Source organism: Botryllus schlosseri, chromosome 6 (assembly GCF_051294905.1).
Source record: "Botryllus schlosseri isolate E-star chromosome 6, Bs_hap1, whole genome shotgun sequence".
In the NCBI taxonomy this organism is placed as follows: domain Eukaryota; kingdom Metazoa; phylum Chordata; class Ascidiacea; order Stolidobranchia; family Styelidae; genus Botryllus; species Botryllus schlosseri.
The window spans coordinates 28692886-28717424 of record NC_137241.1 but is presented as its reverse complement, the minus strand read 5'-3'; the positions used below and the strand labels follow the sequence as shown (position 1 = coordinate 28717424).

The 24539-nt window shown below is 38.2% G+C and overlaps 1 protein-coding gene across 2 annotated transcripts; it reads left to right on the top strand.

Annotated features, from left to right (window-relative positions):
- Nucleotides 1-694: 694 nt before the first annotated feature.
- On the top strand, nucleotides 695-23947 carry LOC145442012 (spermatogenesis-associated protein 7 homolog). 2 transcript variants are annotated; one of them, XM_080319983.1, is made up of 9 exons: nucleotides 695-971; nucleotides 2130-2219; nucleotides 2772-2917; nucleotides 3747-4189; nucleotides 7680-7781; nucleotides 9047-9127; nucleotides 10130-10252; nucleotides 18658-18833; nucleotides 21560-23947. In XM_080319983.1, exons 1-9 carry the CDS (start codon nucleotides 893-895, stop codon nucleotides 22003-22005), a joined length of 1686 nt encoding a protein of 561 aa, XP_080176109.1. In that variant the 5' UTR covers nucleotides 695-892; the 3' UTR covers nucleotides 22006-23947. The 2 variants fall into 2 exon arrangements, with proteins under 2 accessions (XP_080176109.1, XP_080176111.1); XM_080319985.1 differs by lacking the exons at nucleotides 695-971; nucleotides 2130-2219; nucleotides 2772-2917; nucleotides 3747-4189 and adding an exon at nucleotides 5458-6131.
- Nucleotides 23948-24539: the final 592 nt, after the last annotated feature.

Genomic DNA, 24539 nt, shown 5'->3' with positions numbered 1-24539 from the left:
GTGTCGAAACGACTTGGGGTAGTCTTTGAAATCAGACTCCCACCTGGGTGTAGGCCTCCCTAGGCGATGCAAATAAAGAGACATGTAGAGTACACTGTACAGTGGATGGAAAGAAATAATGAATATTATAATTCAATTCAATTTATTCCTCACAATTTCATCATTTCAATACACGACAAGACTGCGATACAATGAAGGATGTATCGGAAGGCGAAATCGATATGTCAGGTCGTGATCAGGGTAAACTAGAGGGCTGACTGTATTGATTCAGTAGAAATCGCTTGTATTTCTATTGGAATGTGACAATTTCTAGTGTTCGCATATCTTTTATGTTTAGGTCACCGAATCTTTTGAGCAGTGATTTGTTTGACGCGCATCCTGGCCCCTTTGGGGCTCTGCTATGATAAGGATGATCTAATGTTGTAGTTTTTGCAGTGGCGACTAGTGATGAAAATGAATGGCGCGAGCGAAAGGCGATAGGTTGATATGTTCGGTAATCTTGAGGGTTGACCAGTGTGTAACATTCGATAGTTACAACTATCCAAAAAGATCCTAAAAAATACCTGAAACAGAATCTGTTTCCGATCTATAGAAATTTCTATAGTCCGATCCGACTGACAATCTCTTTATATAGTTGATAAATCACCACTCGCATATCCCGCCTCTAGTGGGTGCATCTCGAATAACGTTAGAAATAAAGGACATGATAGTAGCGTAGTAAACACAGTGCTGGGCAAATGTTGTTTTAGGTTAGCTTTCAGATGTAAATTTGCCCTACAGATAGACTCTAAATGTGTCACATATCTTGTGATCGGTCAATGTGAATTGCAAAAAACCAAGAAAGAACAGACTGTGCTCCGCATCGTCACGAAATTACCGGCTAGCTAACCAAATGGTGACTATAATGCCGAGGCAAGACCGCGGTATGATGCTTGGTCCAATGAGAGGACACATGGCTCCTAATAGCAGTCGTAAGTACTCATTTATTTATAGAATGAGCTTCGTTATTGGATTGTTTCAAACTTGTATTAATAATTCGTCACTTTCAAAACAATACTTTAAATCTCTGCTATACTCAAACTCAGGCTACATCTATAGTTCGGTTTGGTTTATTAGAAATTTTTATGAGTTCAATACACCACAAAATTTGCGATACATTGAAAAGAGAGGAAGGTGTTGAAACGACTTGGAGTAGTCTTTGGAATCCCTCTAACTTTTCCATGATGCTGTGTGTTTTTATTTTATTTTTCATCATTGAATATTTGAAGAGCTTCTTGGAGGTACAGAACTTATATATACAATTGAATAGCATATTCAGATTGAAATGAACCCGAATATTTTCGGCTGACACTCGTCAGGAGTAATCGTCAGACACTAGTAGAGAATTGGTAAGAACATTGTATATCAACAATCGTATCACAAAATATGACGTCACCAGCATGAAAGAGAGAGCGTTCAATGTACTATTTTTAGGTGGTACACGAACTCCTGTTGTTGACAGAGTTTTGGTTGGTTTATTTTGATAAAAGTCGACTCCAAGGCACACAAATGGAATTGTGAACGGCCCCGTCCAACGATTCGAAATCGGTCGTCTCGATGAACCAACCAAAACTCTGTCAACAAAAGGAGTTCGTGTACCACCTAAAAATAGTACATTGAACGCTCTCTCTTTCATGCTGGTGACGTCATATTTTGTGATACGATTGTTGATATACAATGTTCTTTCCAATTCTCTACTAGTTACTGACGATTACCCCTGACGAGTGTCAGCCGAAAATATTCGGGTTCATTTCAATATGAATATACTATTCAATCATTGAACATATAATTTTGAGGCTAACGAATTCTGGGTAAGATGCTCCTGGCCTTTGTGGCTCAACTTTGATAACTATGTTATATTGAGCCTCTGGTGTATACCATGCAATGCTTATCACTCATATCAGTATTTTTCTTTGATTTTAGGCCTTTATACTTCTGTATATCCAAAGTAGGCTAATCTTCAATGTCCGACATTGAATATTTTCCTAATAACTACTCTATAATTCCTCTACTGCTTTGAATAAACAGTGGTTTCTTCCTGAATTATTGTCTGTTACATTAATGATGTAATTTTACAATGTCATTTACAGCATTCAAGCCTACCATCAACAAGCTCTCGTCACAATATCTCATTCAGGATCATATGTCAAGTCATTACATGAAGCTTGGTACTGTAAAATGTAAGAATCCGTATCATTTCTTTACAATTTCTTGAAATTTTATTTGAAAAAGATGACTCCATTATATTTGCAGCCTACTTTTCAACCACAGGTCTTGCTACCCATGAGCTATAAAATATACAGACAACCAGTTGTAGTAGGCTACTCGGTAAGATATTACACGGAAACATTACTTTGTGGAGCCGATATACACGACATATAAATGATTGAGATCTTGGTAGCTCCATGTCCTTGTAGCTGTACGTCGAATAAATCTATTGAATTGAAGGCCAAGATGATAAATGACACAGAATTTCTCCTATTTTCAAGGCACAACTTTGTTTTATCGAACACAATGCATAGCCACACCACTAACACCAGTTTTTTCTATCCTTTTGTCTAGTCACTGAGCATTTTATTAATATTTGAACTAAATGGATTGAATGATCGCTCTGGTACTTGGAATTGAGTCTGCACTCTGCAGCCTACCCAAGTTTATACCCAGACTTTAAAACCGCTGTCTTAAATCATCATATTAAAACTTTGAATTGCTCTTTTTAAATCTTTCTACAGCCGCTATCGACAGCAAGCCGCCAAAGTCTATGACAACCAGTGTTAAGAAAAGGGATCAGATGCGTCGCGAAGCAATGGCTAAACAAATGAAACTTTTTGATTTCGAGAAGGGTATGAAGCACGGAGGCGGTGCCAGTAATCGACATGTAAGTCTGTCTGCTGTGACAATCATTTTCTTTGCCTGATTGGGGCAGGGTAATCTTGATTCTACATCAGGTATTTGGCTTCTAACCAGTATTTGGATATTAGTCATTATGGTGGCAATAAGTATAACTGATGTGGGAAGTGTAAATATGTACCTTTTACACCACCATAAATAATGTAGCACAAGTTCCGCTATCTTGTTGAAGAATATTTTGTATTTTTCTACCATGCCTATTTCATTGCACTTTGTGACAATGCTGTGCGCTGATCACAACATCACAGATATGTAATTTCCACTAACATTCGTAGCTTTGTACTACATGTTTCGTTTGCTGATATACAACCAAGCTATAAATCTCATTGATAAATTAATATTTGTGGCAAGGAGCATGAAATTTCGGTACTCAAAAAAATCATTCTCTTATTGACTCGAACCATTAGAATTAATACTCGAGTACTCAAATCATTGTGCCCACCCTTACTGATTACCTGGGCAATTTTTTTTTGACATGTTAAACATAAGACGTGATGTAACTACTGGAATTCCTAGGTCGAGATTTCGTTGAAATAAAGTTTTTTCTTGTAAAAATTTGTCAGTTTTCAAGTCAAAAACGTTTTTTCAGGCATAACTACTTCGTAAGGGCAGACAGTTCCAACCAGGATTGAAGATAAGTAATACAATTTTAAAATTATGCGCGAGAACACTCAATTTGTATACGTGACTACGTAGTTTTTTAAGGTAGGAAAAAGTTAAAATTTTGATTATTTAGGGCAAAATCATCCGTTTTTAGGTAAAAAAAAATCGCCCTGCTTATTACTTTGTGTGTTCAGAGCCTGGACTCAGGAGGGTACGGATCACAAAGAATGCTCTCGGCCACTGTGTCTAAAAACGGACTGGACGAGCCCAGACCACAATCGGTGTCTTCCTACCGTTCGGACTACACGCCACGCCGTCCCCGCCCCACGTCGTCCCAGTTGAAGTCGCCCCGTGATAAAACCCAAGCCAGGAAACCAGACGTGCTCACGGAGACGTACAGCGGGGACTATCTGGACAGGCATGAGGACAGGTTTAAAAACGGAGACGCGCCGTTCACGCCTAGGCTGAAAAAGCGCGAGGGAAAATCGTACTTGTCGCGGTCCAAGCATTACGCGCCTCCTCTGGTCATTGGCAAGGAGACAAAGAGAAAGGTCGCCGTCAAGAATAAGTTTAAAGGGGACACGCCGACCGCGTCGCCCCGTTCGAGCGTTCGTAAAGAGGAAAAGGCGCCGAAAAAGTAAGCGTTTCTGCAAGTGTGAACTATCGTGCTTGATTAAAGCAGACATAGCCTACTTGTGCTAACTTCTGGATTTTCAAAATGCGCAACTAGAACTAGAACTAGACCTACTAACTTTTCAAAAGTAGCAACTAGAACTAGGACTACTCGCTTCTGAAAACTCCCCACTAGAACTAGGACTACTGACTTTTCAAAACTCGCGCCTAGAACTAGAAAGAATCACTTTTCAAAACTCGCAACTAGAACTACTACTAGAAGTCTAGAACTGCCAGTAGGCCTACTCACTTTGCAAAACTCGCAACTAGAACTAGAACTAATGACTTTTCAAAACAACTAGAACTACTTACTTTTCTAAACTCTCATCTAGAACTAGAAGTAGAACTACTCACTTTTGAAAACTCGCAACCAGAACTACTTACTTTTTGATGCTCGCAACTAGAACTAATCACTTTTCGAAACTGGCAACTAGAACTAGAAGCTACATTTTTAAGGTGTTTTATATTTTAATACCGGTGTACTGAACATTTGTTATGAAATTGTGTTCCAAAATAACGATACCATAAAATTCAATACCAGAATTCAATTTTTCGTGTGACTGATAATAGTTTGCAATTCGAGATCCATGGAATTTGAGATCTGCAAATGAATTGAGTTCTCATGCAATTTATGCCTTTGATCAGTATTAGGCTTCATTTCAATTTGCATACTTTGAAACGATTGAAGGTCTGTTTCAAGATTGGATTTAGATCTTGGCTTTGAAAAAAATGTCATCACATTAAGTTCAATTATGCGACACGCAAGCACAGTACACGCGTTCCATACTATAATTTCAGGCATACCAGTCATGAACACTATAATTTTCAGCGAATCTGAAATCAATGAACGTTAGATGCACAGGGATGTCATTTTGTCTCAATGTGTGCTGTAGTGTTATCAGAATCATACTGTATGCTGTAATGATGTAGCTCATTAATTTGAAATAAGTCAGTGCAGCAATAACATCGTGCAACACAGATATTCAGGCTGAGCGCACCAGAGTTACTCATATATCACCAGATCAGGGGAAATACTTGAGATTAAAGTCTGTTTGCAAACTTGTTTACTATGTTACAAATCAATATGCTGACCTTTTTGAATTTGCAAATGCAGCCCTCATCAACACGGTGACACTGCAATAGTAGTTACATTGATAAACACATGTTACATTGTTACACACATTGATTAAAACCTTGTTCCTGTAAACATCAAAGGTTATCTGGCTGTACCAGTATCCACTATTGATTATGATGTCATAGAGTGTCTCAACAATGCTTGAAATGGTTTTGTTTCCAATTTGTAAGAGTGACTTGAATGAGGCTGTTACATGTTAGCTTTTGAGCGTATTTACGACCGTAAGGATGGCTTCGAAAAAGCCAAGGTGTATTTGGAAGGCAGACAAATGTCTTGTGCCTGTGGAAGAAAGTCAAGAACTGCTGGCTCGTAGTCATATACGCTTTGTTAGGAACGTGATGAACCGCAAATATCAATTACATTCGTACTTGAAGTTGGTCGAGATCCACATTTCCAACGGAACAGTCCCGCCTGGGCTGTGTATAAACATCACACCGCCCGGATACTCAAAAAAGGCCTGTGACAGCAACTTTTTGGAATGGACCTCTAAAACAAGACAGTGTTCGCGAGACTTGGTGGCCCTTCTTAGGAAGAAGTATCTCGAAGACTTGGACAAGTGCGATAATCTTGTTTCGTACTCGAGAAAGCAGCTGGCGGCTATCATCTCGGGTTTGAAGGGGAAGGGGGACAAGTGTGCCGAACGGGACGCTTCTGAAATTGTTGCGAAGATAGCCAGGGAAGCCGAGAGGGAATTGTTGCAGAGATTTGATAAGGTTTCTTGTGACAGAAGCGCGGATGAGGATGGTGTCGCGCAGCCTAATGTGTCTGCTAGGTAGGGATGCTGCGTCTATTTTTAGAAAAACTTCTTAGAGGTACAGAACTTCAATATACAATTAAATAATATATCGATATTGAAATGAACCCGAATACTTTCGGCTGACTCTCGCCAGGGGTAATCATTAGCATTTAGTAGAGAATTGGAAAGAAAATTGTATATCAGCAATTGCATCGCAGGTTTATTCAATATGAGTATATTATTCAATCGTATATTTTCAGAAAACAGTAATAATGAATCTAGTGCTCTCCAGAGGTGGTCAAAGTATTCGCCGTTACTACTTCTGCAGAAGCAGCATAGATTGTAGATTTCTACTCCAGTAGAATACAAGTAGAAGTAGCTATTTCCGACTCAGTAAAACACTCGAAACCACTTCAAGTGACGTAAAAAATGAATGTCTGAAAAGTACTCAAATAAACGATGTGAAAAGTAGATTTGGTGGAAACGTCGTCTCCTTCTACTGGTTACTTGACGGCGGCTACTCGAAATTGCAGAATGTATCTTTGCGGTTGAGCAGAAATGTTAGTAAGCTAGGGCTTTTCAAAAATAACATAATTTTTTAATTTTACTGGCTACTCGATAAAAATTTTTGTTGCCGAAAAAACACTGCACACCAATTTTGGCTCAATTCCAAACTTTAGAAGCATTGCTTTATAAGTTTTACATAAATTTAATAAATATTAATCATCAAATTTTACTGCTTTGAAAAATATAGTAATTACGGTGTCAAATCCTTTAATTATTTATCACGATACTCGGATTTGAAATACTATGTTTTGAAATCCTGAATTTTGAACATGAATATTGAATAACTTCTCTTCTACTGGTTGGAATTGAGCCAAATTTGTTCGTGCATTGGTTTTTCAGACCACTCAACAATTTCATAGCCTATGGTTGGAATTGAGCCAAAATGGGTGTGTGGCGTTTTAGCTGATGGTGTCTGTCTCGGGATTTAGATTTGCATTTGACCAATTCATTCTGTTCCTCTGTTTCAGCTGTACTTATGGTGCCAACTATCCTACTGCTTTTCTCGGTTTTTTGGGCCAAATTAGTATGTTTCAACAATACATAGCAAAAATAGAAACAGTGAAAATGCAGTTAATGTTTAGCTGCATCTGTTTACGATTATATTGAAGATTTGACACAGATTTTTATGACATCAAAGCATATATCATACCCACCACTGACTCGGGTATTTTGACCAGTTTTGAAATGTTCGAAATTGCTGCTTCATGACCCATAATAATTTCAATGAGCAGCACACTAGGAAGAAAAAACGCTTCACGGTTTATTTGCTTGGTTGTGTTGTTGACATAACTGCTAACATCTCAGATAGAACCTTCCAATATGTTGCAGATTCTGGTGGGATGCAAATATGCTGCTCTCTATCATATGTTTGATGAGAATGTATATTCATTGAAACCGTCTAGTAACATTGACTCGGTGGATTTTTATAATTGTAATCCTACCGTGTCAAAACCCTGTATAAACATTTCTTTGATGCTTCTCCCCAATGTTATATTATCACCTTTCTTTGAATCACAGGACTGCATCAGATAGCGAGATGATTGAGGACCAGGCACGTTCGCAACGGAGATCTTCCCTGGATTCGAGAAAGACTTATGACAACATATATCCTGGTCGAAAGTAAGAATTGGTTTCGCTGCTCAAATAATCCGCTGAAGCTACAAATATTTACTATTTGCAGAAGCCTATGTGTGACGCGAACGTTTTCTAATTGCCTTGTTTGGATTGTATTTGCTCTTCTGAATGTCAGTTTTTATCCCTCGATAAATGCCGACTGTTGAAGTTGCTGAGTAGTATAATTCTTGCCCCCTGTTAACATTAAAGGGGCACTGCACTCTAAAAATGATGTGGTCTCAAATTGAAGGGCAAAACGAAAAAAAAAAATTTGGTCGCGGTTGTTTCCTTCAGAACGCCACCGTAATGGAGCTACAATGTATTGTAGAGAGTTGATAGTATATTGAAATTTAAACTCTCGACTAGGTCTTCATTGAAAACATTTTCGAAATATAGCGATTCAAGAGTAAAAAGAGGGCACTTTTGATGCAGTTTGAGAACCAATTGCACACCGCGAACAGGTGTTACTGAAGTAGAATCTCTACACAAGGAGTTGCGTACCATCTAAAAATAGTACATTGAGCTTAAGCGATTTCTTCACCCCAATTATTCGAAATTTCATACTGGTGATGTCATATTTGGTGATACGATTGCTGATATACAACGTTCTTTCCAATTCTCTACCAGTTGCAGACGATAACCCCTGACAAGTGTCAGCAGAAAATAATCAGGTATATTTCAACATGAATGTACTATTCAATTGTATATTCAGGTACGGAGGAAGTAGGAAGTTTCGAAACTGTGATGACTCCCAATTCATGCTAGTTTTTATCCAATTGAGGGGTGGATATGTCCCAGAATTATGTTTGACAATATACTTGTTAATAACAAACTAAAACTATAACATGAATCTGTGACCAAAGCTGTACGGCTAATCCAATGACATTACAATGGATAGCATTTTATGCTATCTCCGCAAGTCTATGGAAAAACAGTTTTATGCTTCAGAAAAAATCAAAATATGAGTAATGTGAATCTCAAAAAACTGAAGTCAAAAAAGGGAGAGATTTAGCTGGAAACTAGTAAGAAGTAGCCTACTTGGAGGCAAACGACCTCTGTAAGCAAGTCCAAAGGTTTTTCTCTATAGCGACAAGGAAAGATGTAGCTGCTCATTGATATTATTCACTCACTCGTCTGTAATATATTGCAGTTTTGAACAATGATAATGTGTGAACTGAGTGTTGAAATTCTCTACTTCTCCATGCAAGTACTGGCAGTAGGCTACTTAATTTTTTGGGGATAACTCTTGTCACAATTTTATTGTTTTTCAGCTCCTATGACGCATACGGTTTCCGACACGGGGCGGAAGATACGTTCTTTGGAACTTCGAGCTATAGCGGGAAATTTTCTCGGTAATTTTGCAATGTCTATTGAATTGATTGGGAAATGCAATTTAAGCTCGCTCTGATGCAATTTAAGCTCGCTCTGCGTTACATTTACAGGCGGTGAACTTAAATTGATGTAGTTGATGACTCATATATTCTATGTCGCTAGGTGTAATATCGCATGTTATGTGGGTATCCAACAGTTTGCTATAATCCTATTTGTTCCGGGCATCTACGCTTAATCAGATATTGAGTTTGCAATTTGATGATTTGCACATGTATTTTAATAGCTGATTTAAACCACAGATATTTATTGGATGGCCAAAATCCCAATGAAACATTAAGATTTGTCCATAAGCTATCTGTAATTTTCCAAACATATTCAGACTACCGCGGTGGCTTATAGAGCTATTTCTTATGACTGATCACTGGCTGTTACCAGTATCTTTCCACTCGCGTTTTCAAATGAGGAGTGATGGTTTGCTTTTTGTAGATATGCTTATGCACTTCTACTTGCAAATGCTATTCAAGCTATCAATTCTATACATTGCTGAGTATTGCATGCAATTGTTTGTTGATGGCACTTATGATCGAGAATCATACCATCTGCCAAATGCTACCATGTTCTTTTCAATTCTCTGCTAATTGCTGACTTGGTGTCAGCTGAAAATATTGTACTTTATTATAGTATTGAATAGTATATTCATTTTGAAATGAACACAAATATTTTTGGCTGAACTCGTCAGGGGTAATCATCAGCAACTAGTAGAGAAGGAACATCGTGCATCAACAATCGTATCACAGTGTTGACAAAATATCATTCAATTGTTTGTTGATATACAATGTTCTTTCCAATTCTACTAGCTGCTGACGATTGCCCCTGATCAGTGTCAGTCGAAAATATTTGGGTTCATTTCAATGAGAATATGCTATACAAAATACAATTGTATGTTGAAGTTCTGTAACTCCAATAAGCTCCCATGTAAAATCACTTTTCCTGTTAGCACACGATTCGTTTTTCATCTACAGGAACGACGCGTTCTCTTCACATACCAAAGACAGAATCGAGGCGGAAGAAGAGGAAATGAAATACCTTGAATTTATCAATACCGTCACCAACGATATACTCACGAGAGGAGTTTATTCTGACAGGTGCGCCACAATTTGTGAACTTGAACAAGCCGGTGTGCCAGTGCAATGTTTTCCGAAGCTAGGGTCTGTGACAGACTCGTTCTAACTACTGGATTTTCAAAAATCACCACTACGGTAGAACTAGAACCACTCGCTATTCAAAAGTTGCGACTAAAACTAAAACTACTCACTTTTCAAAAGTCACTACCAGAACTAACCACCTTCAAAAATCCTCAACTAACAAAAACACAACGAACTGGAATAAATTTCAAAGCAACTTGTCTATTTTTATGTTGTCGGAATTGGATTGGCTTTCCATATAAACATCATTGCAAGTTAGAAGTGGGAGTGCTTTCGAACCCCTAAAACCATCCCTGTCTACGCCGTTGTTAGCAGCGATAAGTCTTAGATAGCAATGGCTGACAGAACACCGGTATCACGTCTCACACCAGACCATGACCACGTGGTTTTCTTGTTGTTTGTCAACTAGAACTAGAGCTAGAACTACTCGCGTCTCAAAATCCGCAACTAGAACTACTAAAAATATGGTAGTTGGTAGTTTGTACCAAATTAGGTCTGTGAGCCATTGGATTCGTTTGTTTGAAATTATCTCTGAACTTGGCACGATTCATGAGCCAATGAGGCGTGAACTCATTCGAATTATCAGCTTGTGTGCCTTTTTAAGCACTGTAAAATTGTGAACCGTGTCAAATCCGTAATTGCATTTTTGTGCCTTGTGGCGAGTACGATTGAGAAGAGTGAAAAATCTGTCAATACTATTCTATTTTCGAATTGACTTCTCTGCGATGAATATCAGTTGCGGACCACCGTGAAATTCGAGATATCGAGTCATTTCTTATGGAGAACTAGAATTGGCATGAAAAACATGATTCAACAGCAACTGCAAAATAGACTCGTTACCTCAAATTATGGGGACTCCCTGAGAAGGCATACCGTCAAATTAATTCGGACAGTTTGGTTCCTCTCACTTTTTGCCGAATTAAGCTAGTAAACGGCTTTGTCCGATAGTAATGAATTAATTGCATCTGCGCTATACTGCAGTAATTGGTACATATCGCATAAAACGCGCATGGGTTATACCTTCAGGTTAGTTGTATTCTACAGTATTTTCGATACCAAACCATTCAACAAATACCGTGTACCGTATTACTGTGTAACACGCATATAGGGTTAAAATAGTACTTTTTGATATCCCCACTAGGGTGGAGTGAAAAAAAGAAAATTTTGAATTTCAAAAAGTGCCTCTGATATTTGGCCCCAAATCAAAAATGAATAACTTCTATCATAATTTCAGGTTCTTACGCCCTCTAGTGGCCGAGCTTATTCACCAAACGAGTCGAAAATAGCTAATTTTGCCATATCCTGATAACCGCTTATGCTAGAAAGCTAGTTTTGGGTTTAAAATCTGTGGAAGCAACATGTTTCTATCTCACTTTCATAGAACTTTGTCCTGAAAATGTACAGAAAAAAAGTTACAAGCAAATTGTCGATTTTTAGACCGCCATTAAAAGTGTTGGATGGTTGTACCAAATTTACAATGCCGATTAGCATGTTACTGTTTGTTACATTGCTGCTTTAACAACGAAATCTTGTTAGAAGGACTTATCAGTTGATTTTTATGTCAACCTAGTATAATTTGGATAGTAGAGAGCATGATTGAACTTTCTTCATAGTTGCAAAGGAGCTACATGACCATTGGATTTGGTGCAATGTATTTTCCATAAATGAGTTTCCTATTGCGCGAAAAGTCAATCAACTGATGTTGAAATTTAGACAACTAACTCGGTATCACAAGAGGGTCAGATCATGTCAAGTGATCCAAGCCATATCCCCCACCATCTCGAGCCGACATGAAAATTGGCATGATTACAGAGCTTTGTTTTCTGATTTCAGAAAAACAAATTTTGTGAAAATCGGTCGAGCACAACCGAAGATGTGGCCATTCAAAAATTGCAGTTTTTGTGATCGCTCAAGCGGAAAAAATGTCCGAAATTTACACATGTAATTGAAATTTGCTATATTTTGGTCAAATTGAGGTTGTTGAGGGTGAAACTTCCACACTTGGTCATTTACATCCTACTTGATACTTTGCCCCCTTCTTTGACACCTGGGGTTGCATAGTCTGACCTTTAACCCCGTGAATCTGTTAATGTCTTCAAAAATCACTCATGTGTGACGTCATATTTAATTGCAAATATCTTTTGGCTGAGAGGTGATGTCATCTCGCTAAAGAATCATTATATTAGAAAAATTTGTTGTAAAAAAGTGTTGAAAAAATATTTGTATTTTGAAATGTTATTACAATTTTACTTTTACAGGCTGCACGGTATTGGATTAAGACTTATGTTTGTAGTATGGATACTTGTAGTATAGGCTCTGTTTTGGAAGCTGTTTGTCACATAAAGGCCTACCGATATCAAAAGCAAAAATTAGTGTCACTGGATGATCTAAATGATGAAGAACGAGAGCTTCTGAAAATCCGGGTTGGAGCAGAATGCAACATCAATACTAGTACCGGTGCTGATCTTCTGACTACTGGTACAATTTGCACGTTTCACAAGTATAAATTTCTTGACACTTATTCTGCATCATATAAATCCTGCTGTGATGTATTTGAAGGCCACACAAGACCTATCAAAAAACAACTAGGCATCATTTCTTTGAACTGGTTTAAACGAATTAAGCACCACGACAGTAGCTTGAATATAATTCCGGGCAGGAAACTGTGCAACAATTGCAGATATAAAATGGAAAAAAAGCTTGAAGGCAATCCTGATACATCATTGAGTACTAGTGGAAGTGAGTTGGAAGAAATACAATCACAGTTTGAAGCAGATTCCTCACTATCATCTCTAAATAAGAGTCTTCATGCTGTTGGTGAATCTCCACTAAAGCTGCATGCTCTTTCTGGTAATCGGAAAATCAGATACGGCAAAAGAAAATTAGAAGAATTGAATCTCAATGTTAGAACAAAGCTTGCCACGGTTTTACATGTTGATGAGATTCAAGAATTAGTAGAGACGGGAAAAGAGGAATATGAAAATGAAGCTGCTTTTGAAAATATATCAGAAATGAAAGAAAAAATCAGTAGCCCTAATTCAACAAGAGCTCAAAAAATTCAAGTCTTAACAATGGCTCCAGAAAATTGGCCAAGAAAGAAAATCTCGGAAATTTTTGGAGTAAGTGAAAGGTTAGTGAGACATGCGAAAGAGCAACGAAAAGACAATGGAGTTTTTTCTTTACCACCACCACGAAAAGGGAAGATGCTTTCAGATGAAACAATTGAAACAGTTGTGAAGTTTTTTGAAAACAATGAACACAGCAGGTTGATGCCAGGGATGAAAGACCGAGTTAGCATTAAAAAGAAGGTGTATAAACAAAAACGTCTACTTTTGTGTACTCTGAAAGAATTGTATACCTTGTTTAAACAGCAAAACCCGCATGTGAAGATTGGATTCACTAAATTTTGTGAATTGAGGCCAAAATGGTGTGTTAGTGCAGGATCATCTGGAACACATGCAGTATGTGTCTGCACCATACATCAAAACGTTGTTCTTATGTTGCATGCTGCCCACATTGAAGAAACTTATAAAGATTTGCTTCAATTGTCAGTCTGCAATATTGAAAACAGAGACTGCATGCTGCAGCGTTGTTCGAACTGTCCCGGATTTGAACCAGTTCAGGAATTACTCAACTCAAAATTTGAAGATGTGGATGAACCAATTTCTTTCAAACAGTGGGTGTCAGTTGACCGAACTGATCTTATAACTCAAACCTTATCAGTAACTGAGTTTATTCAATTATTATTGAAAAGGCTTGCGAATTTAGCACCACATCATCACATTTCGCATTCACAGTCTTTATATTTGAAAAAACGTAAACAAGATATGGATCATCAAACAGCTCTTGTATTAATGGATTTTGCAGAAAATTACTCTTTCCACATTCAGGATGAAGCTCAGGGGTATCATTGGACCCACCGAAGGTGCACTGTGCACCCAGTAGTTTGCTACTACAAGTCTGCAAGCAATGAAATTTTGCATTTTAGTCTCTGTTTTCTATCCGAAGAGTTGTTGCATGATGCAGTCATGGTTTATTTGATTCAGCGTAAAACAATTCAAGTTCTCAAAGCAACAATTCCCGATTTGGACAATATTGAATATTTTAGCGATGGTTGTGCTGCGCAGTACAAAAACAGAAAATCTTTTTACAATTTGTGCAAGCACAATGATGACTTTAAAGTGGACGCCGCTTGGTCCTTTTTTGCCACCAGCCATGGTAAATCGCCATGTGATGGAGTTGGTGGCACTGTCAAAAGAGCTACAGCAATGGAAAGTCTGAGACGCCCACTGAATGATCAGATTTTGAATGTGGAAGGAATGATGTCTTATTGCGTGCCAAATCTTCAAAAAATAAAATTTATACATTTGCTCAAAGACGAATTGGATGCTACAAAATCTTTTCTGGAAACTCGATTTCAGCTCGCAGCCACAGTCAAAGGTACTCGAGCCTTTCATCATTTTAGGCCATTGTCATCAACAAAGCTAGGAGCAAAACGTGTCAGCCAAGATGAGCACTATGCGTTGGAAGTTGAATTGAATGAAGACTCTGAAAACCAAGAACACATCCTTCAAAGTGAAATTATTCAAAACCAATTTGTATGCGCGGTTTATGACAAAAAGTGGTACATTGGCATGGTCATAGAGTTGGATAAGCTAAACAACGATGCTTTGGTTAACTTCATGCACCGTAAAGGTCCATCTCTGTTTTTTCACTGGCCACAAAATAAAGACTGTTGTTGGACACCATTCCAGCACATTTTGTGCACAGTAGACGTTCCTTCTTTAGTCAATAGTCGGGGACAGTATGAACTGTCAAAAGAATCAAAAGTGAAAGTGGATCGAGGTTGGGAAAAATATCATAAAAGATAAATGTATCTGATGTGTGAAAAGTAATCATCGCTGCACAATATAAAAACTACAAAACCCACAGGACATTGATGTTTATTGTCATGCTTAGTGCTGATTGTCACTCAAATCTATTGTGTAGACACAAAAAATATTGTATCTCATCATTGTGTTAATTTGGAATTCTTATATGTTTATGAAGTATTTTGTGTATTCACCACAAACTGTGCAGCAAAAATTCCTTCAATATTTGAAAATCGGTTTGTTCTATAAGTACGCAATGTGAGAATTTTTCATTAAAACATGCTATTTGCAGGTTAGTTTCATTGCACTCTTACGGTGTGTAATGGTTCTTTAGCGAGGAATGTTATTTTTGATTTTGAAAGTCCTTGCCAAGAGCTTTCCAATGACACCTTATACTTGATGACACCACGTCTTAGCCAAAAGATATTTGCAATTAAAAATGGCGTCACACATGAGTGATTTTTGAAGACATTAACAGATTCGCGGGGTTAAAGGTCAGACAATGCAACCCCAGGTGTCAAAGAAGGGGGCAAAGTATCAAGTAGGATGTAAATGAACAAGTGTGAAAGTGTCACTCTCAACAACCCTAATTTGACCAAAATATAGCAGATTTCAATTACATGTGTAAATTTCTGACATTTTTTCCGCTTGAGCGATCACAAAAACAGCAATTTTTGAACGGCCACATCTTCAGTATTACTTGACCGATTTTCATAAAATTTGTTTTTCTGAATTCAGAAAGAAAAGTTTTCTAAGCATACCAATTTCCATGATAATCTGAGATGGTGGGGGCATAAATTGAAATTTTTCTGGATCACTTGACATGATCTGACCCAAGAAATCTAGAACATCAAATTCTTATAAAGAAATGGAAACTACGTTCTTGCAAGATGTTGATAGGCTTTTTGGCATCTTCTGCTGCGATAGCAAACAGAGAGATAAAATTGCACTCCAATGTGGCTTAAGGATGGCACCGAAAGATTTGAAGATCAGAAAGCAGAGCGCAAGGGAAAATGTTTGGTTGACGCTGTGCCTCTTTCATCAGCTGACGAAAGATTTCTAAGGCAGTCAAGCTCAATCCAACAACCGGTGATTCTAATGCAGGTGCCAGCACTTCTATTTGGCAATTCAGCTTTAATCAAAGTGATTCAGAGTCGATGCAATCTTAATCAACATCTTCTGGTAATGATTGAACTTTTATGGGAGGTGCTCAACCATCAAACCAAAACCATGTGTTGGGGATCAACTTGGCAAGAGTTCGTGAACGGTATAATGTATTGGACCTTACAGGAGCTGCTGCTGCAACTTGTGTATTGCAAGATGTTGGAATAATCAACTAAAAAAGTGATTCGTTTGTGGTAGATCACGGTAAATTACTAGGAGAGAGAGAAAGGTGCAGAAAAGAAATACAAAGGAGAGAAGCAGAAAACTTAAATCTTGTGTATGGACTCTACTTCGATGGAAGAAAAGATGACACTTTGAATATGGTTGAGGCACCAACTGGAGAATGCTCTATGACAACAGAGCTGGAGAAACATATTGTTTTAGTAGGAGAACCAGGTCAGTATTACCTCGGTCACTTGTCACCTCCCAATGGAAAAGGTCGTGTTTTGCCAAGAAATGTATCAGTTTATTTCCAACACCAAACTCTGCAAAAAACCAGCTGTCGTGGGATCAGACAGTACAGCTTCAATGACAGGGAGATTCAAAGGCTGCATTCGTGCAATGAACTTCTACAAAGACCACTACAATGGGCTATCTGCTTGCTTCATGGTAATGAGCTGCCATTAAGATATGTTTTCACAGCAATGCGTAATTCAAACACGCAATACAATATTATAAATTACAACTTTCAAGGCGGATATGTAGAATGGCAGCTCATTATCATGAAGCAAGCAGATAGCCCATTGAAGTGATCTTTGTAAAATTTCTTCCATTGCACGAATGCAGCCTTTGAATCTCCCTGTCATTGAAGCTGTACCGTCTGATCTCACAACAGCTGGGATTTTGCAGAGGTCGGTGTTGAAAATAAACCAATATATTTCTTGCCAAAATACGACCTTTTCCATTGGGAGGTGACAAGTGACAGAGGTAATACTGACCTGGTTATCCTACTAAAACAATATGTTTCTCCAGCTCTGTTGTCATAGAGCATTCTCCAGTTGGTGCCTCAACCATATTCAAAGTGTCATCTTTTCTTCCATCGAAGTAGAGTCCATACACAAGATTTAAGTTTTCTGCTTCTCTCCTTTGTATTTCTTTTCTGCACCTTTCTCTCTCTCCTCGTAATTTGCCGTGATCTACCACAAACGAATCACTTTTTTAGTTGATTATTCCAACATCTTGCAATACACAAGTTGCAGCAGCAGCTCCTGTAAGTGATACCGAGTTAGTTGACTAAATTTCAACATCAGTTTATTGACTTTTCGCGCAATAGGAACTCATTTATGGAAAATACATTGCACCAAATCCAATGGTCATGTAGCTCCTTTGCAACTATGAAGAAAGTTCAATCATGCTCTCTACTATCCAAATTATACTTGGTTGATATAAAAATCAACTGATAAGTCCTTCAAACAAGATTTCGTTGTTAAAGCAGCAATGTAACAAACAGTAACATGCTATTCGGCATTGCAAATTTGGTACAACCATCCAACACTTTTAATGGCGGTCTAAAAATCGACAATTTGCTTGTAACTTTTTTTCTGTACATTTTCAGGACAAAGTTCTATGGAAGTGAGATAGAAACATGTTGCTTCCGCAGATTTTAAACCCAAAACTGGCTTTCTAGCATAAGCGGTTATCAGGATATGGCAAAATTAGCTATTTTCGACTCGTTTGGTGAATAAGCTCGGCCACTAGAGGGCGTAAGAACCTGAAATTATGATAGAAGTTATTCATTTTTGATTTGGGGCCAAATATCAGAGGCACTTTTTGAAATTCAAAATTTTCTATTTTTCACTCCACCCTAATCCCCACCAACACAACTAACTGCTACTCTGTCCAGGAAGCTTCTTTACTTTTTTCTTCGTTTACTTGAGTGAGCAATTTCACTTTTTGTGCTCAATTTTTTCTGTACCAACCTGTTGTACAAGATGCACGCGATTGTACCCTGTTTAAAATGACTTTGAAGCTGGCCTTATATGATCTCATTGTTGATTGTTACTGCATGGACCGTCATTCACTATTGTCAGTCATCTTGTCTTAAAAAGAACGAAGAACTATTTGTTGTGCCATAACCTAACGAAAGGAATTGCGAACCTGTGTCTGAATTAACCGTACTTTTTTACACGCAATTTTTGCTTATGCTCTGTTCCTGTGCATTTTGTTACTTGCTACTTGTTACTGGAACTTGAAATTGTGTAAAAATTGCAGTGTTACTTCTACTTGGGAAGCAGATCTGACCACGTCTGAACCACCATTTATCCAGATTCAAAAGCATAGCGTTTTATCATCTGTTTCCTTTTCTCTCAGGGTACTGACTCAGGTAATGGAGAGGCACGTGATTGCAAACAGAGACAGATTGGACGAAGGCAGGATGCGTCTTATGCTGAAGAAATTACTGCAAGATATCGGTGTCTCGCCCGGCTCCACCGAAGAACAATACGAGACATCATCGGAGTATTCTACAAAATATCATCATGCGTACAGTATGTGTTAACAACATCTTTTACGCGCACATAGAGTGCATGGTGACTAGGGCTGGTACAAACTGACAAACTAGTTGGTTGACAGTCAACCACAACACTAGATACTGTGTTTTTTAGTAGTTCTAGCTTTAGTTCTAGTGGCATATTGAAAAAAGTGAGTAGTTCTAGACTTCTAGTTCTAGTTGCCGATTTTAAGAAGTGAATAGTTCCAATTGAGTGTTTTAAAAATAATTTAGTTTTAAATCAGCTAGAAAGCATGTGTCGTCATTTGTCGTGAATCGTGATACCGATGTTCTGTTGTGTGATGTTCCTAAAGCCATTGCTAGCTCACAGTCATCACTGCTAGCAGTGGTGCTGCCAGCGGGTGAGTGGGGGGGTCGGAACCCCATTCCGTTTCAAGCTCGGAACTTGAAATGCCGATTCTAGTAACGTGACTTCTAGTTCTAGCTGCGAGTTTTGAAAAATGAGTAGTTCTACTTTTAATAGTGAATTTTGAAACGTAAGTATGATAGTTCTAGTTGCGAGTTTGAAAAGTGAGTAGTTCTAATTGTTGTTGCAAGTTTTGAAAAGCGAGTAGTTCTAGTTCTAGTTGCGAGTTTTGAAATTTAAGTATTTCTAGTTCTAGTTGCGAGTTTTGAAAAGTGAGTAGTTCTGGTTCTAGTTGCGAGTCTTGAAAAGTGAGTAGTTCTAGTTCTAGTTGCGAGTTTTGAAAAGTGAGTAGTTCTAGTTCTAGTTGTGAGTTTTGAAAAGTGAGTAGTTCTAGTTCTAGTTGCGAGTTTTGAAAAGTGAGTAGTTCTAGTTCTAGTTGCGAGTTTTGAAAAGTGAGTAGTTCTAGTTCTAGTTGCGAGTTTTGAAAAGTGAGTAGTTCTAGTTCTAGTTGTGAGTTTTGAAAAGTGAGTAGTTCTAGTTTTAGTTGCAAGTTTTGAAATTTAAGTATTTCTAGTTCTAGTTGCTAGTTTTGAAATGCGAGTACGAGTAGTTCTAGTTCTAGTTCTGAATTTCGAGAAATGTGTAGTCTAGTTTTATTTGCCCAGCATCAATGGTTAACACTGCATGCAATCCAAATGTAGCAGAACATTTCTACTGCAGCTTCCAATTTTATTGCTAGTTGGATTGATCTTGTGAAATGAATCGTGAGACAGAAGGTTGGATTGAAAGCTCTGACCTATTTCAAGTATATATCATGAGTAATAAAGTGGTGAAATATCCAATTTACTGCCGCAAAGCAATCAACCAAATGAACTGGAAAGTATGCCAACTGCAAGCTCAATCGATCGTGTTGAGACATGTTCAGTTTCAGAGATAATAAAAACCTTGTCTGCACACAGTTGGCGAATTATATTGCTGTGTATGTAACAAAATTCAAACCGAGTAATTGCCTTTTTGAAATTTCAATTCAAGTCTCAAGATGGAGAGCGCTTTGTTGTAATTTTGCTCTTGAACCGCCATGACCTTTCTGTGATGGTGCATCTGTTGTTTGGCTTCCTGTCGGCGAATCGTTTGAGATCATTCACTGCCTTATTGACTCTAATTAGCTCAAGCCTGACCCTGTCACTTCGAGAGCAATCAATCAACTCTCTGGGCGTTGCTGGCATGGACTTTTTACAATTATACCATCGCAGTAGAAAAATGTCCTTTTTTAAATGTTGAGATCAAGAATCAAGTTTTTTCTGACGTGTTTATCTTTGTCTCGCTCTTTCAAAGTTAACCTTGGAAAAGCTAGGCTGACACATTAAGTTAAATTCCTCAAAATCCCGTAAATTGGACGTAAGTTACTTTAATTCAACAGCGACGATATATGCTGAATAGCTTGAAATTTCATTCATTAATTTTTGCTACAATTCAGAAAGGAATTGCTTTATGTAGGGACAGACAAGTAGGCTAACAGTATTCTATTTGCTTGATATGATGAAGCTTACAGTTGCTCGTGTGGTTATGTTTGACAGGTTGATTATGAGTATATTCAAGGATTTAGCAGTCATCATTTTTATATACGATGTGTAGGGTTGTTCAAAATTAACTTTTTTTCTTTAAATTTTACTGGCATGATAAAATTGTTAGGTCTGCTCATTGTGAATCATAAACGGTCAAATGAAACAAATAGGTTGACATTGTTTTATGGTCAACATACCGCAATATCCTAACTGAAGCAAGACTGCTTGGGCATTGCATGGTTCTTATTATCAAGAAGCGCATGATGAAGAATTGTGATGTAGACAACATTGTCAGAATGAAGCAACATGGTTTGTCGCCAGCAGTATACGCACAACTTCAGTGTTGTCAGCCAACAACTGCTTCTGTTGAACGTTCTTTCTCCGTTCTTGGCAAGCTACTTGGTAAGGACAGACACTTTCTACCCGAGAATGTGGGAAAGTATCTTTTGCTGTACTACATCAGATTTTAATTATTTCTACCACAGTACGTGATGTAGGCCTAACTACTGGAATTCTTCATAGGGCCAGATTTCGTTTAAATCAAGTATTTTCATGAAAAAATTTGTCAGTTTTTAAGTCAAAAAAGTTTTTTTCAGGTTGAATTACTTCGTAAGTACAAACAGTTCGAACCAGAAATGATGATAAGTAGTACAATTCTAATATCATGTGGGAAAACACCTAATTTGCATACGTTAGGTCAAAATCTTCCGTTTTTTAGGTCAAAATAAACTTGCCCTACTTACAGCTATATCCTAGTGGTTGGTGTGTTTGGTAATTTTTTTGTTTTTTCAGGCGTTCCATGTCGTAGCAGCTCGAGAGACAGAACTACCTCCCGTAAATCATACAAGGCAACGAAAGAGTCCAGCGTCGACCTGTCCGACGGTGACCATTTCACCCCGAAACCAAAGAAAAGAGGCATTTTGAAGTCCTCGTCCGGCTCCGATTTAGATCGGAGATCCGCCCAGTCTTCTGGCGACGAAAAAGAGAGAGAATCCGAGTCGCGTGTTGAAAACAAAAACGAAATTGAACAGGACGTGACAGAAAGCGAAATGAATATGGCTGAATTGGCCGAGGTTTTGGATTCCGCCGAGACGCCTCCGTTGTCGCGAAAGTCTGTCAGTATCGAAGAGGGTCTGAACGAAGCCGTCTCGATAAAGAGCAATTCAGCGCATTCTCTGGCTAGCTTGCGTAGCTACAGTAAGACGAGCGACCAGCAGCGGGACTCTGATGATTTTTAACGCAGGCGTGTTCATGAGCATGGGGCGGTTTACGCTGGCGGCGCGTCCGTTATTGGTTTGTAAACAAGGTGTAAAATTGTTTGCAAGCTTGTTTCAAAACAAATTCAGGGGATTACAACTAATTGCGAGCTTTGAAAATGATAAAGCGACTCAACGCCCAACATCAATGCAGACTTGGGCGGCTAGATAATTCGGCGCTTCTTCGATATACCCCCGAGATCAAAATTTATAAACGGAAAAATACATTCTTTATTCTCTCGGGATTGGGATGGGATTGGAGTTGTGGGTGCTGGATATTAGGGTTGTAAGTGGGTTAGGATTAGGGTATTGGTTAGGGCATTCCAATATCAGGGGTTTGGGTGGGAGATTTTAGGGTTGAAAGATGACAGATGTTAGGGTTGGGGATAAAAGAGATGAGGGTTGGGGGTTTTGGACATTAGTTCGGAGATTTTATCACCCATAACCCTAATATCCCTCACGCCCAACCCTGATATACGCCTTTGACACAGCCCTAATATCTGTCATCCCCTTACCTTAATATCTCTCACCCACAACCCTACTATTGGTAAAGCCTAACCCCAACCATAACCCTAACCCACTTCCAACTCTACTATTTCGTACCGAACTCGAAAAAAGAATTTATTTTTCTGTTTATATATTTTGATCTCGGGGGTATATCGAAGTAGCGCCAATAATTCTCGTTGTCTAATTACAGCGAAACGGTTCTATGCCCTCTTTTTAATTCTAATCTAATTTCAGTTTCCAAATTCTATTTCTCATCTAATTTGTGGCAATCTTTTGTCTGGTTTTCTTGCAAATGCGACACGAGAACTGTATGGTGCAGCCTGTGGTACAGACATTTGCCATTCTTGTGCTTATAAGAATGAAATGTGATTAAATATGAACTGAATTTGAGTGAATTTCCAAGTTATTGTAATTTAGCAATTCCAATTCTAATGTAATTTGGAAAAATCTGCGTGGGTAGGTAGGTATAATTCTAACTTAATTTGGAAAGCCTGAAAATTTTTTATTAGTTCAAATCTGCGTCCGCTATAATGACAGTGTAAACCGACCCCGACTTTTTCACGGAACCGAAATATATTTACTGTGCATTTTTCTGACATTTTACTCGTAATTCCCGATAGATCCATTACACGCTTTAAAAAAAACGGCAATCTGCGGTGCTTTTATGATTCTTCAAATATGTATCCCGCGGAAACGCCTAAAGCCTTTGAAATATTTCGATTGTGTAAACCGTCGCTGTGAACTGTTTGTTTTGTGTTGCGTAGGCTTGTTCCGTTCTTCCTACGCCACCAAAAATGTGTGTGCAATTGTAAATTTTCCGGTGTAGCTGGTAAAATACTGTGCACGCTTAATTTGGGATTGCTGTGTAGGTATTGAGCGTTTTTGGTCAAGTCTACATAGACATGCAGTAATATATCTTCATTTAGAATATATGATTTGTACAGATATTTCAAGGTAGTTTCAGTCATCTTCAATTTACTAGTGTCGTATTTCGTGTTGACTTGTGATCATCCATCGTTGGTCGTTTATGTCTCGTAAATTATAAAATATGACCTTGTCAGCTACGTCAGGATTTCGTTACATTTTATCATGTTTGGGATTGTAGTTTCGATTCGGTGTAAGATCTTTATCTAATGTTCAATATCCAATTCAGATCGTTGTAATGTAGCAGCAGTATCATGGATATGTTTCGGTACTAGTCTGCGTGTCCCAAGATTTGTTCGACGGCGTTGTTATTCGCTGGACAATGTTTTTTAACTGTGATCATAGATTTTGTACGGAAAATTACTCGCTTTTTTATATTGAGAATTCATATATTGCATAATTTGTAAAAAAAAAACTTACAGATTTTGATGCTAGAGAGTAGATTAGTATTTTATGTGAGTTCATGTGAATATGAATGGATTATTTTTGAAAAGTGTCTCTCGTCGTTCTTTGAAGTCCTCATCTCCAGACAGTCTGTTGTTTGACAAATCTTCAGAAATAACTAAAACACAATTAGCATTCCACCAGACTATTGTGGGTGAAACCCTGTGGTCTTGGAAGCCCCGTAAAGCGGAAGCTTACACACGTTTATGGCAGTCAAATGCATTTTAAAAGGGGTGGTAAAATTGGTCATCGTTGTACTGAAGTAGAAGCAATGTAACTTTTTACTTGAGGAAGTAGGTAAAGTATGTGTGCAATTATGAAAAAATAATTGTAGTTAGTCCCGGTTTTGCCTAAAAAATCTGAAGTAGAGATAGCTAGTTCCAAGTAAATAGAATAGTTAATGTTGATGGCCTAGTTCTGCATAGCAAACTGCTGCTGAAGTAGGCTACAGATCTGAACTGCATGAGTAATTAGTGCCAAGTAAGTGGAACCTACCTGGGTACTTTAAAACAGCAGAAGTACTATGATGTAGGTACAGCCGCGAAACATTGAGAGATCGGTGATGCTAAGTAGTTTGTTCTATTGCGGTTGTACTGAACGTGAAATGGTGTAGTAATATTCCAACAGGTTGCTACGGGTAT

What these genes read in the sequence shown, in the direction of transcription:
- LOC145442012 (XM_080319983.1), top strand. Translation starts at nt 893, where the DNA reads ATGGTGACTATAATGCCGAGGCAAGACCGCGGTATGATGCTTGGTCCA. An exon ending in AACATATATCCTGGTCGAAA is followed by an intron (nt 7,782 to 9,046) that starts GTAAGAATTGGT and finishes ATTGTTTTTCAG; the next exon opens with CTCCTATGACGCATACGGTT. An exon ending in AAAATATCATCATGCGTACA is followed by an intron (nt 18,834 to 21,559) that starts GTATGTGTTAAC and finishes TTGTTTTTTCAG; the next exon opens with GCGTTCCATGTCGTAGCAGC.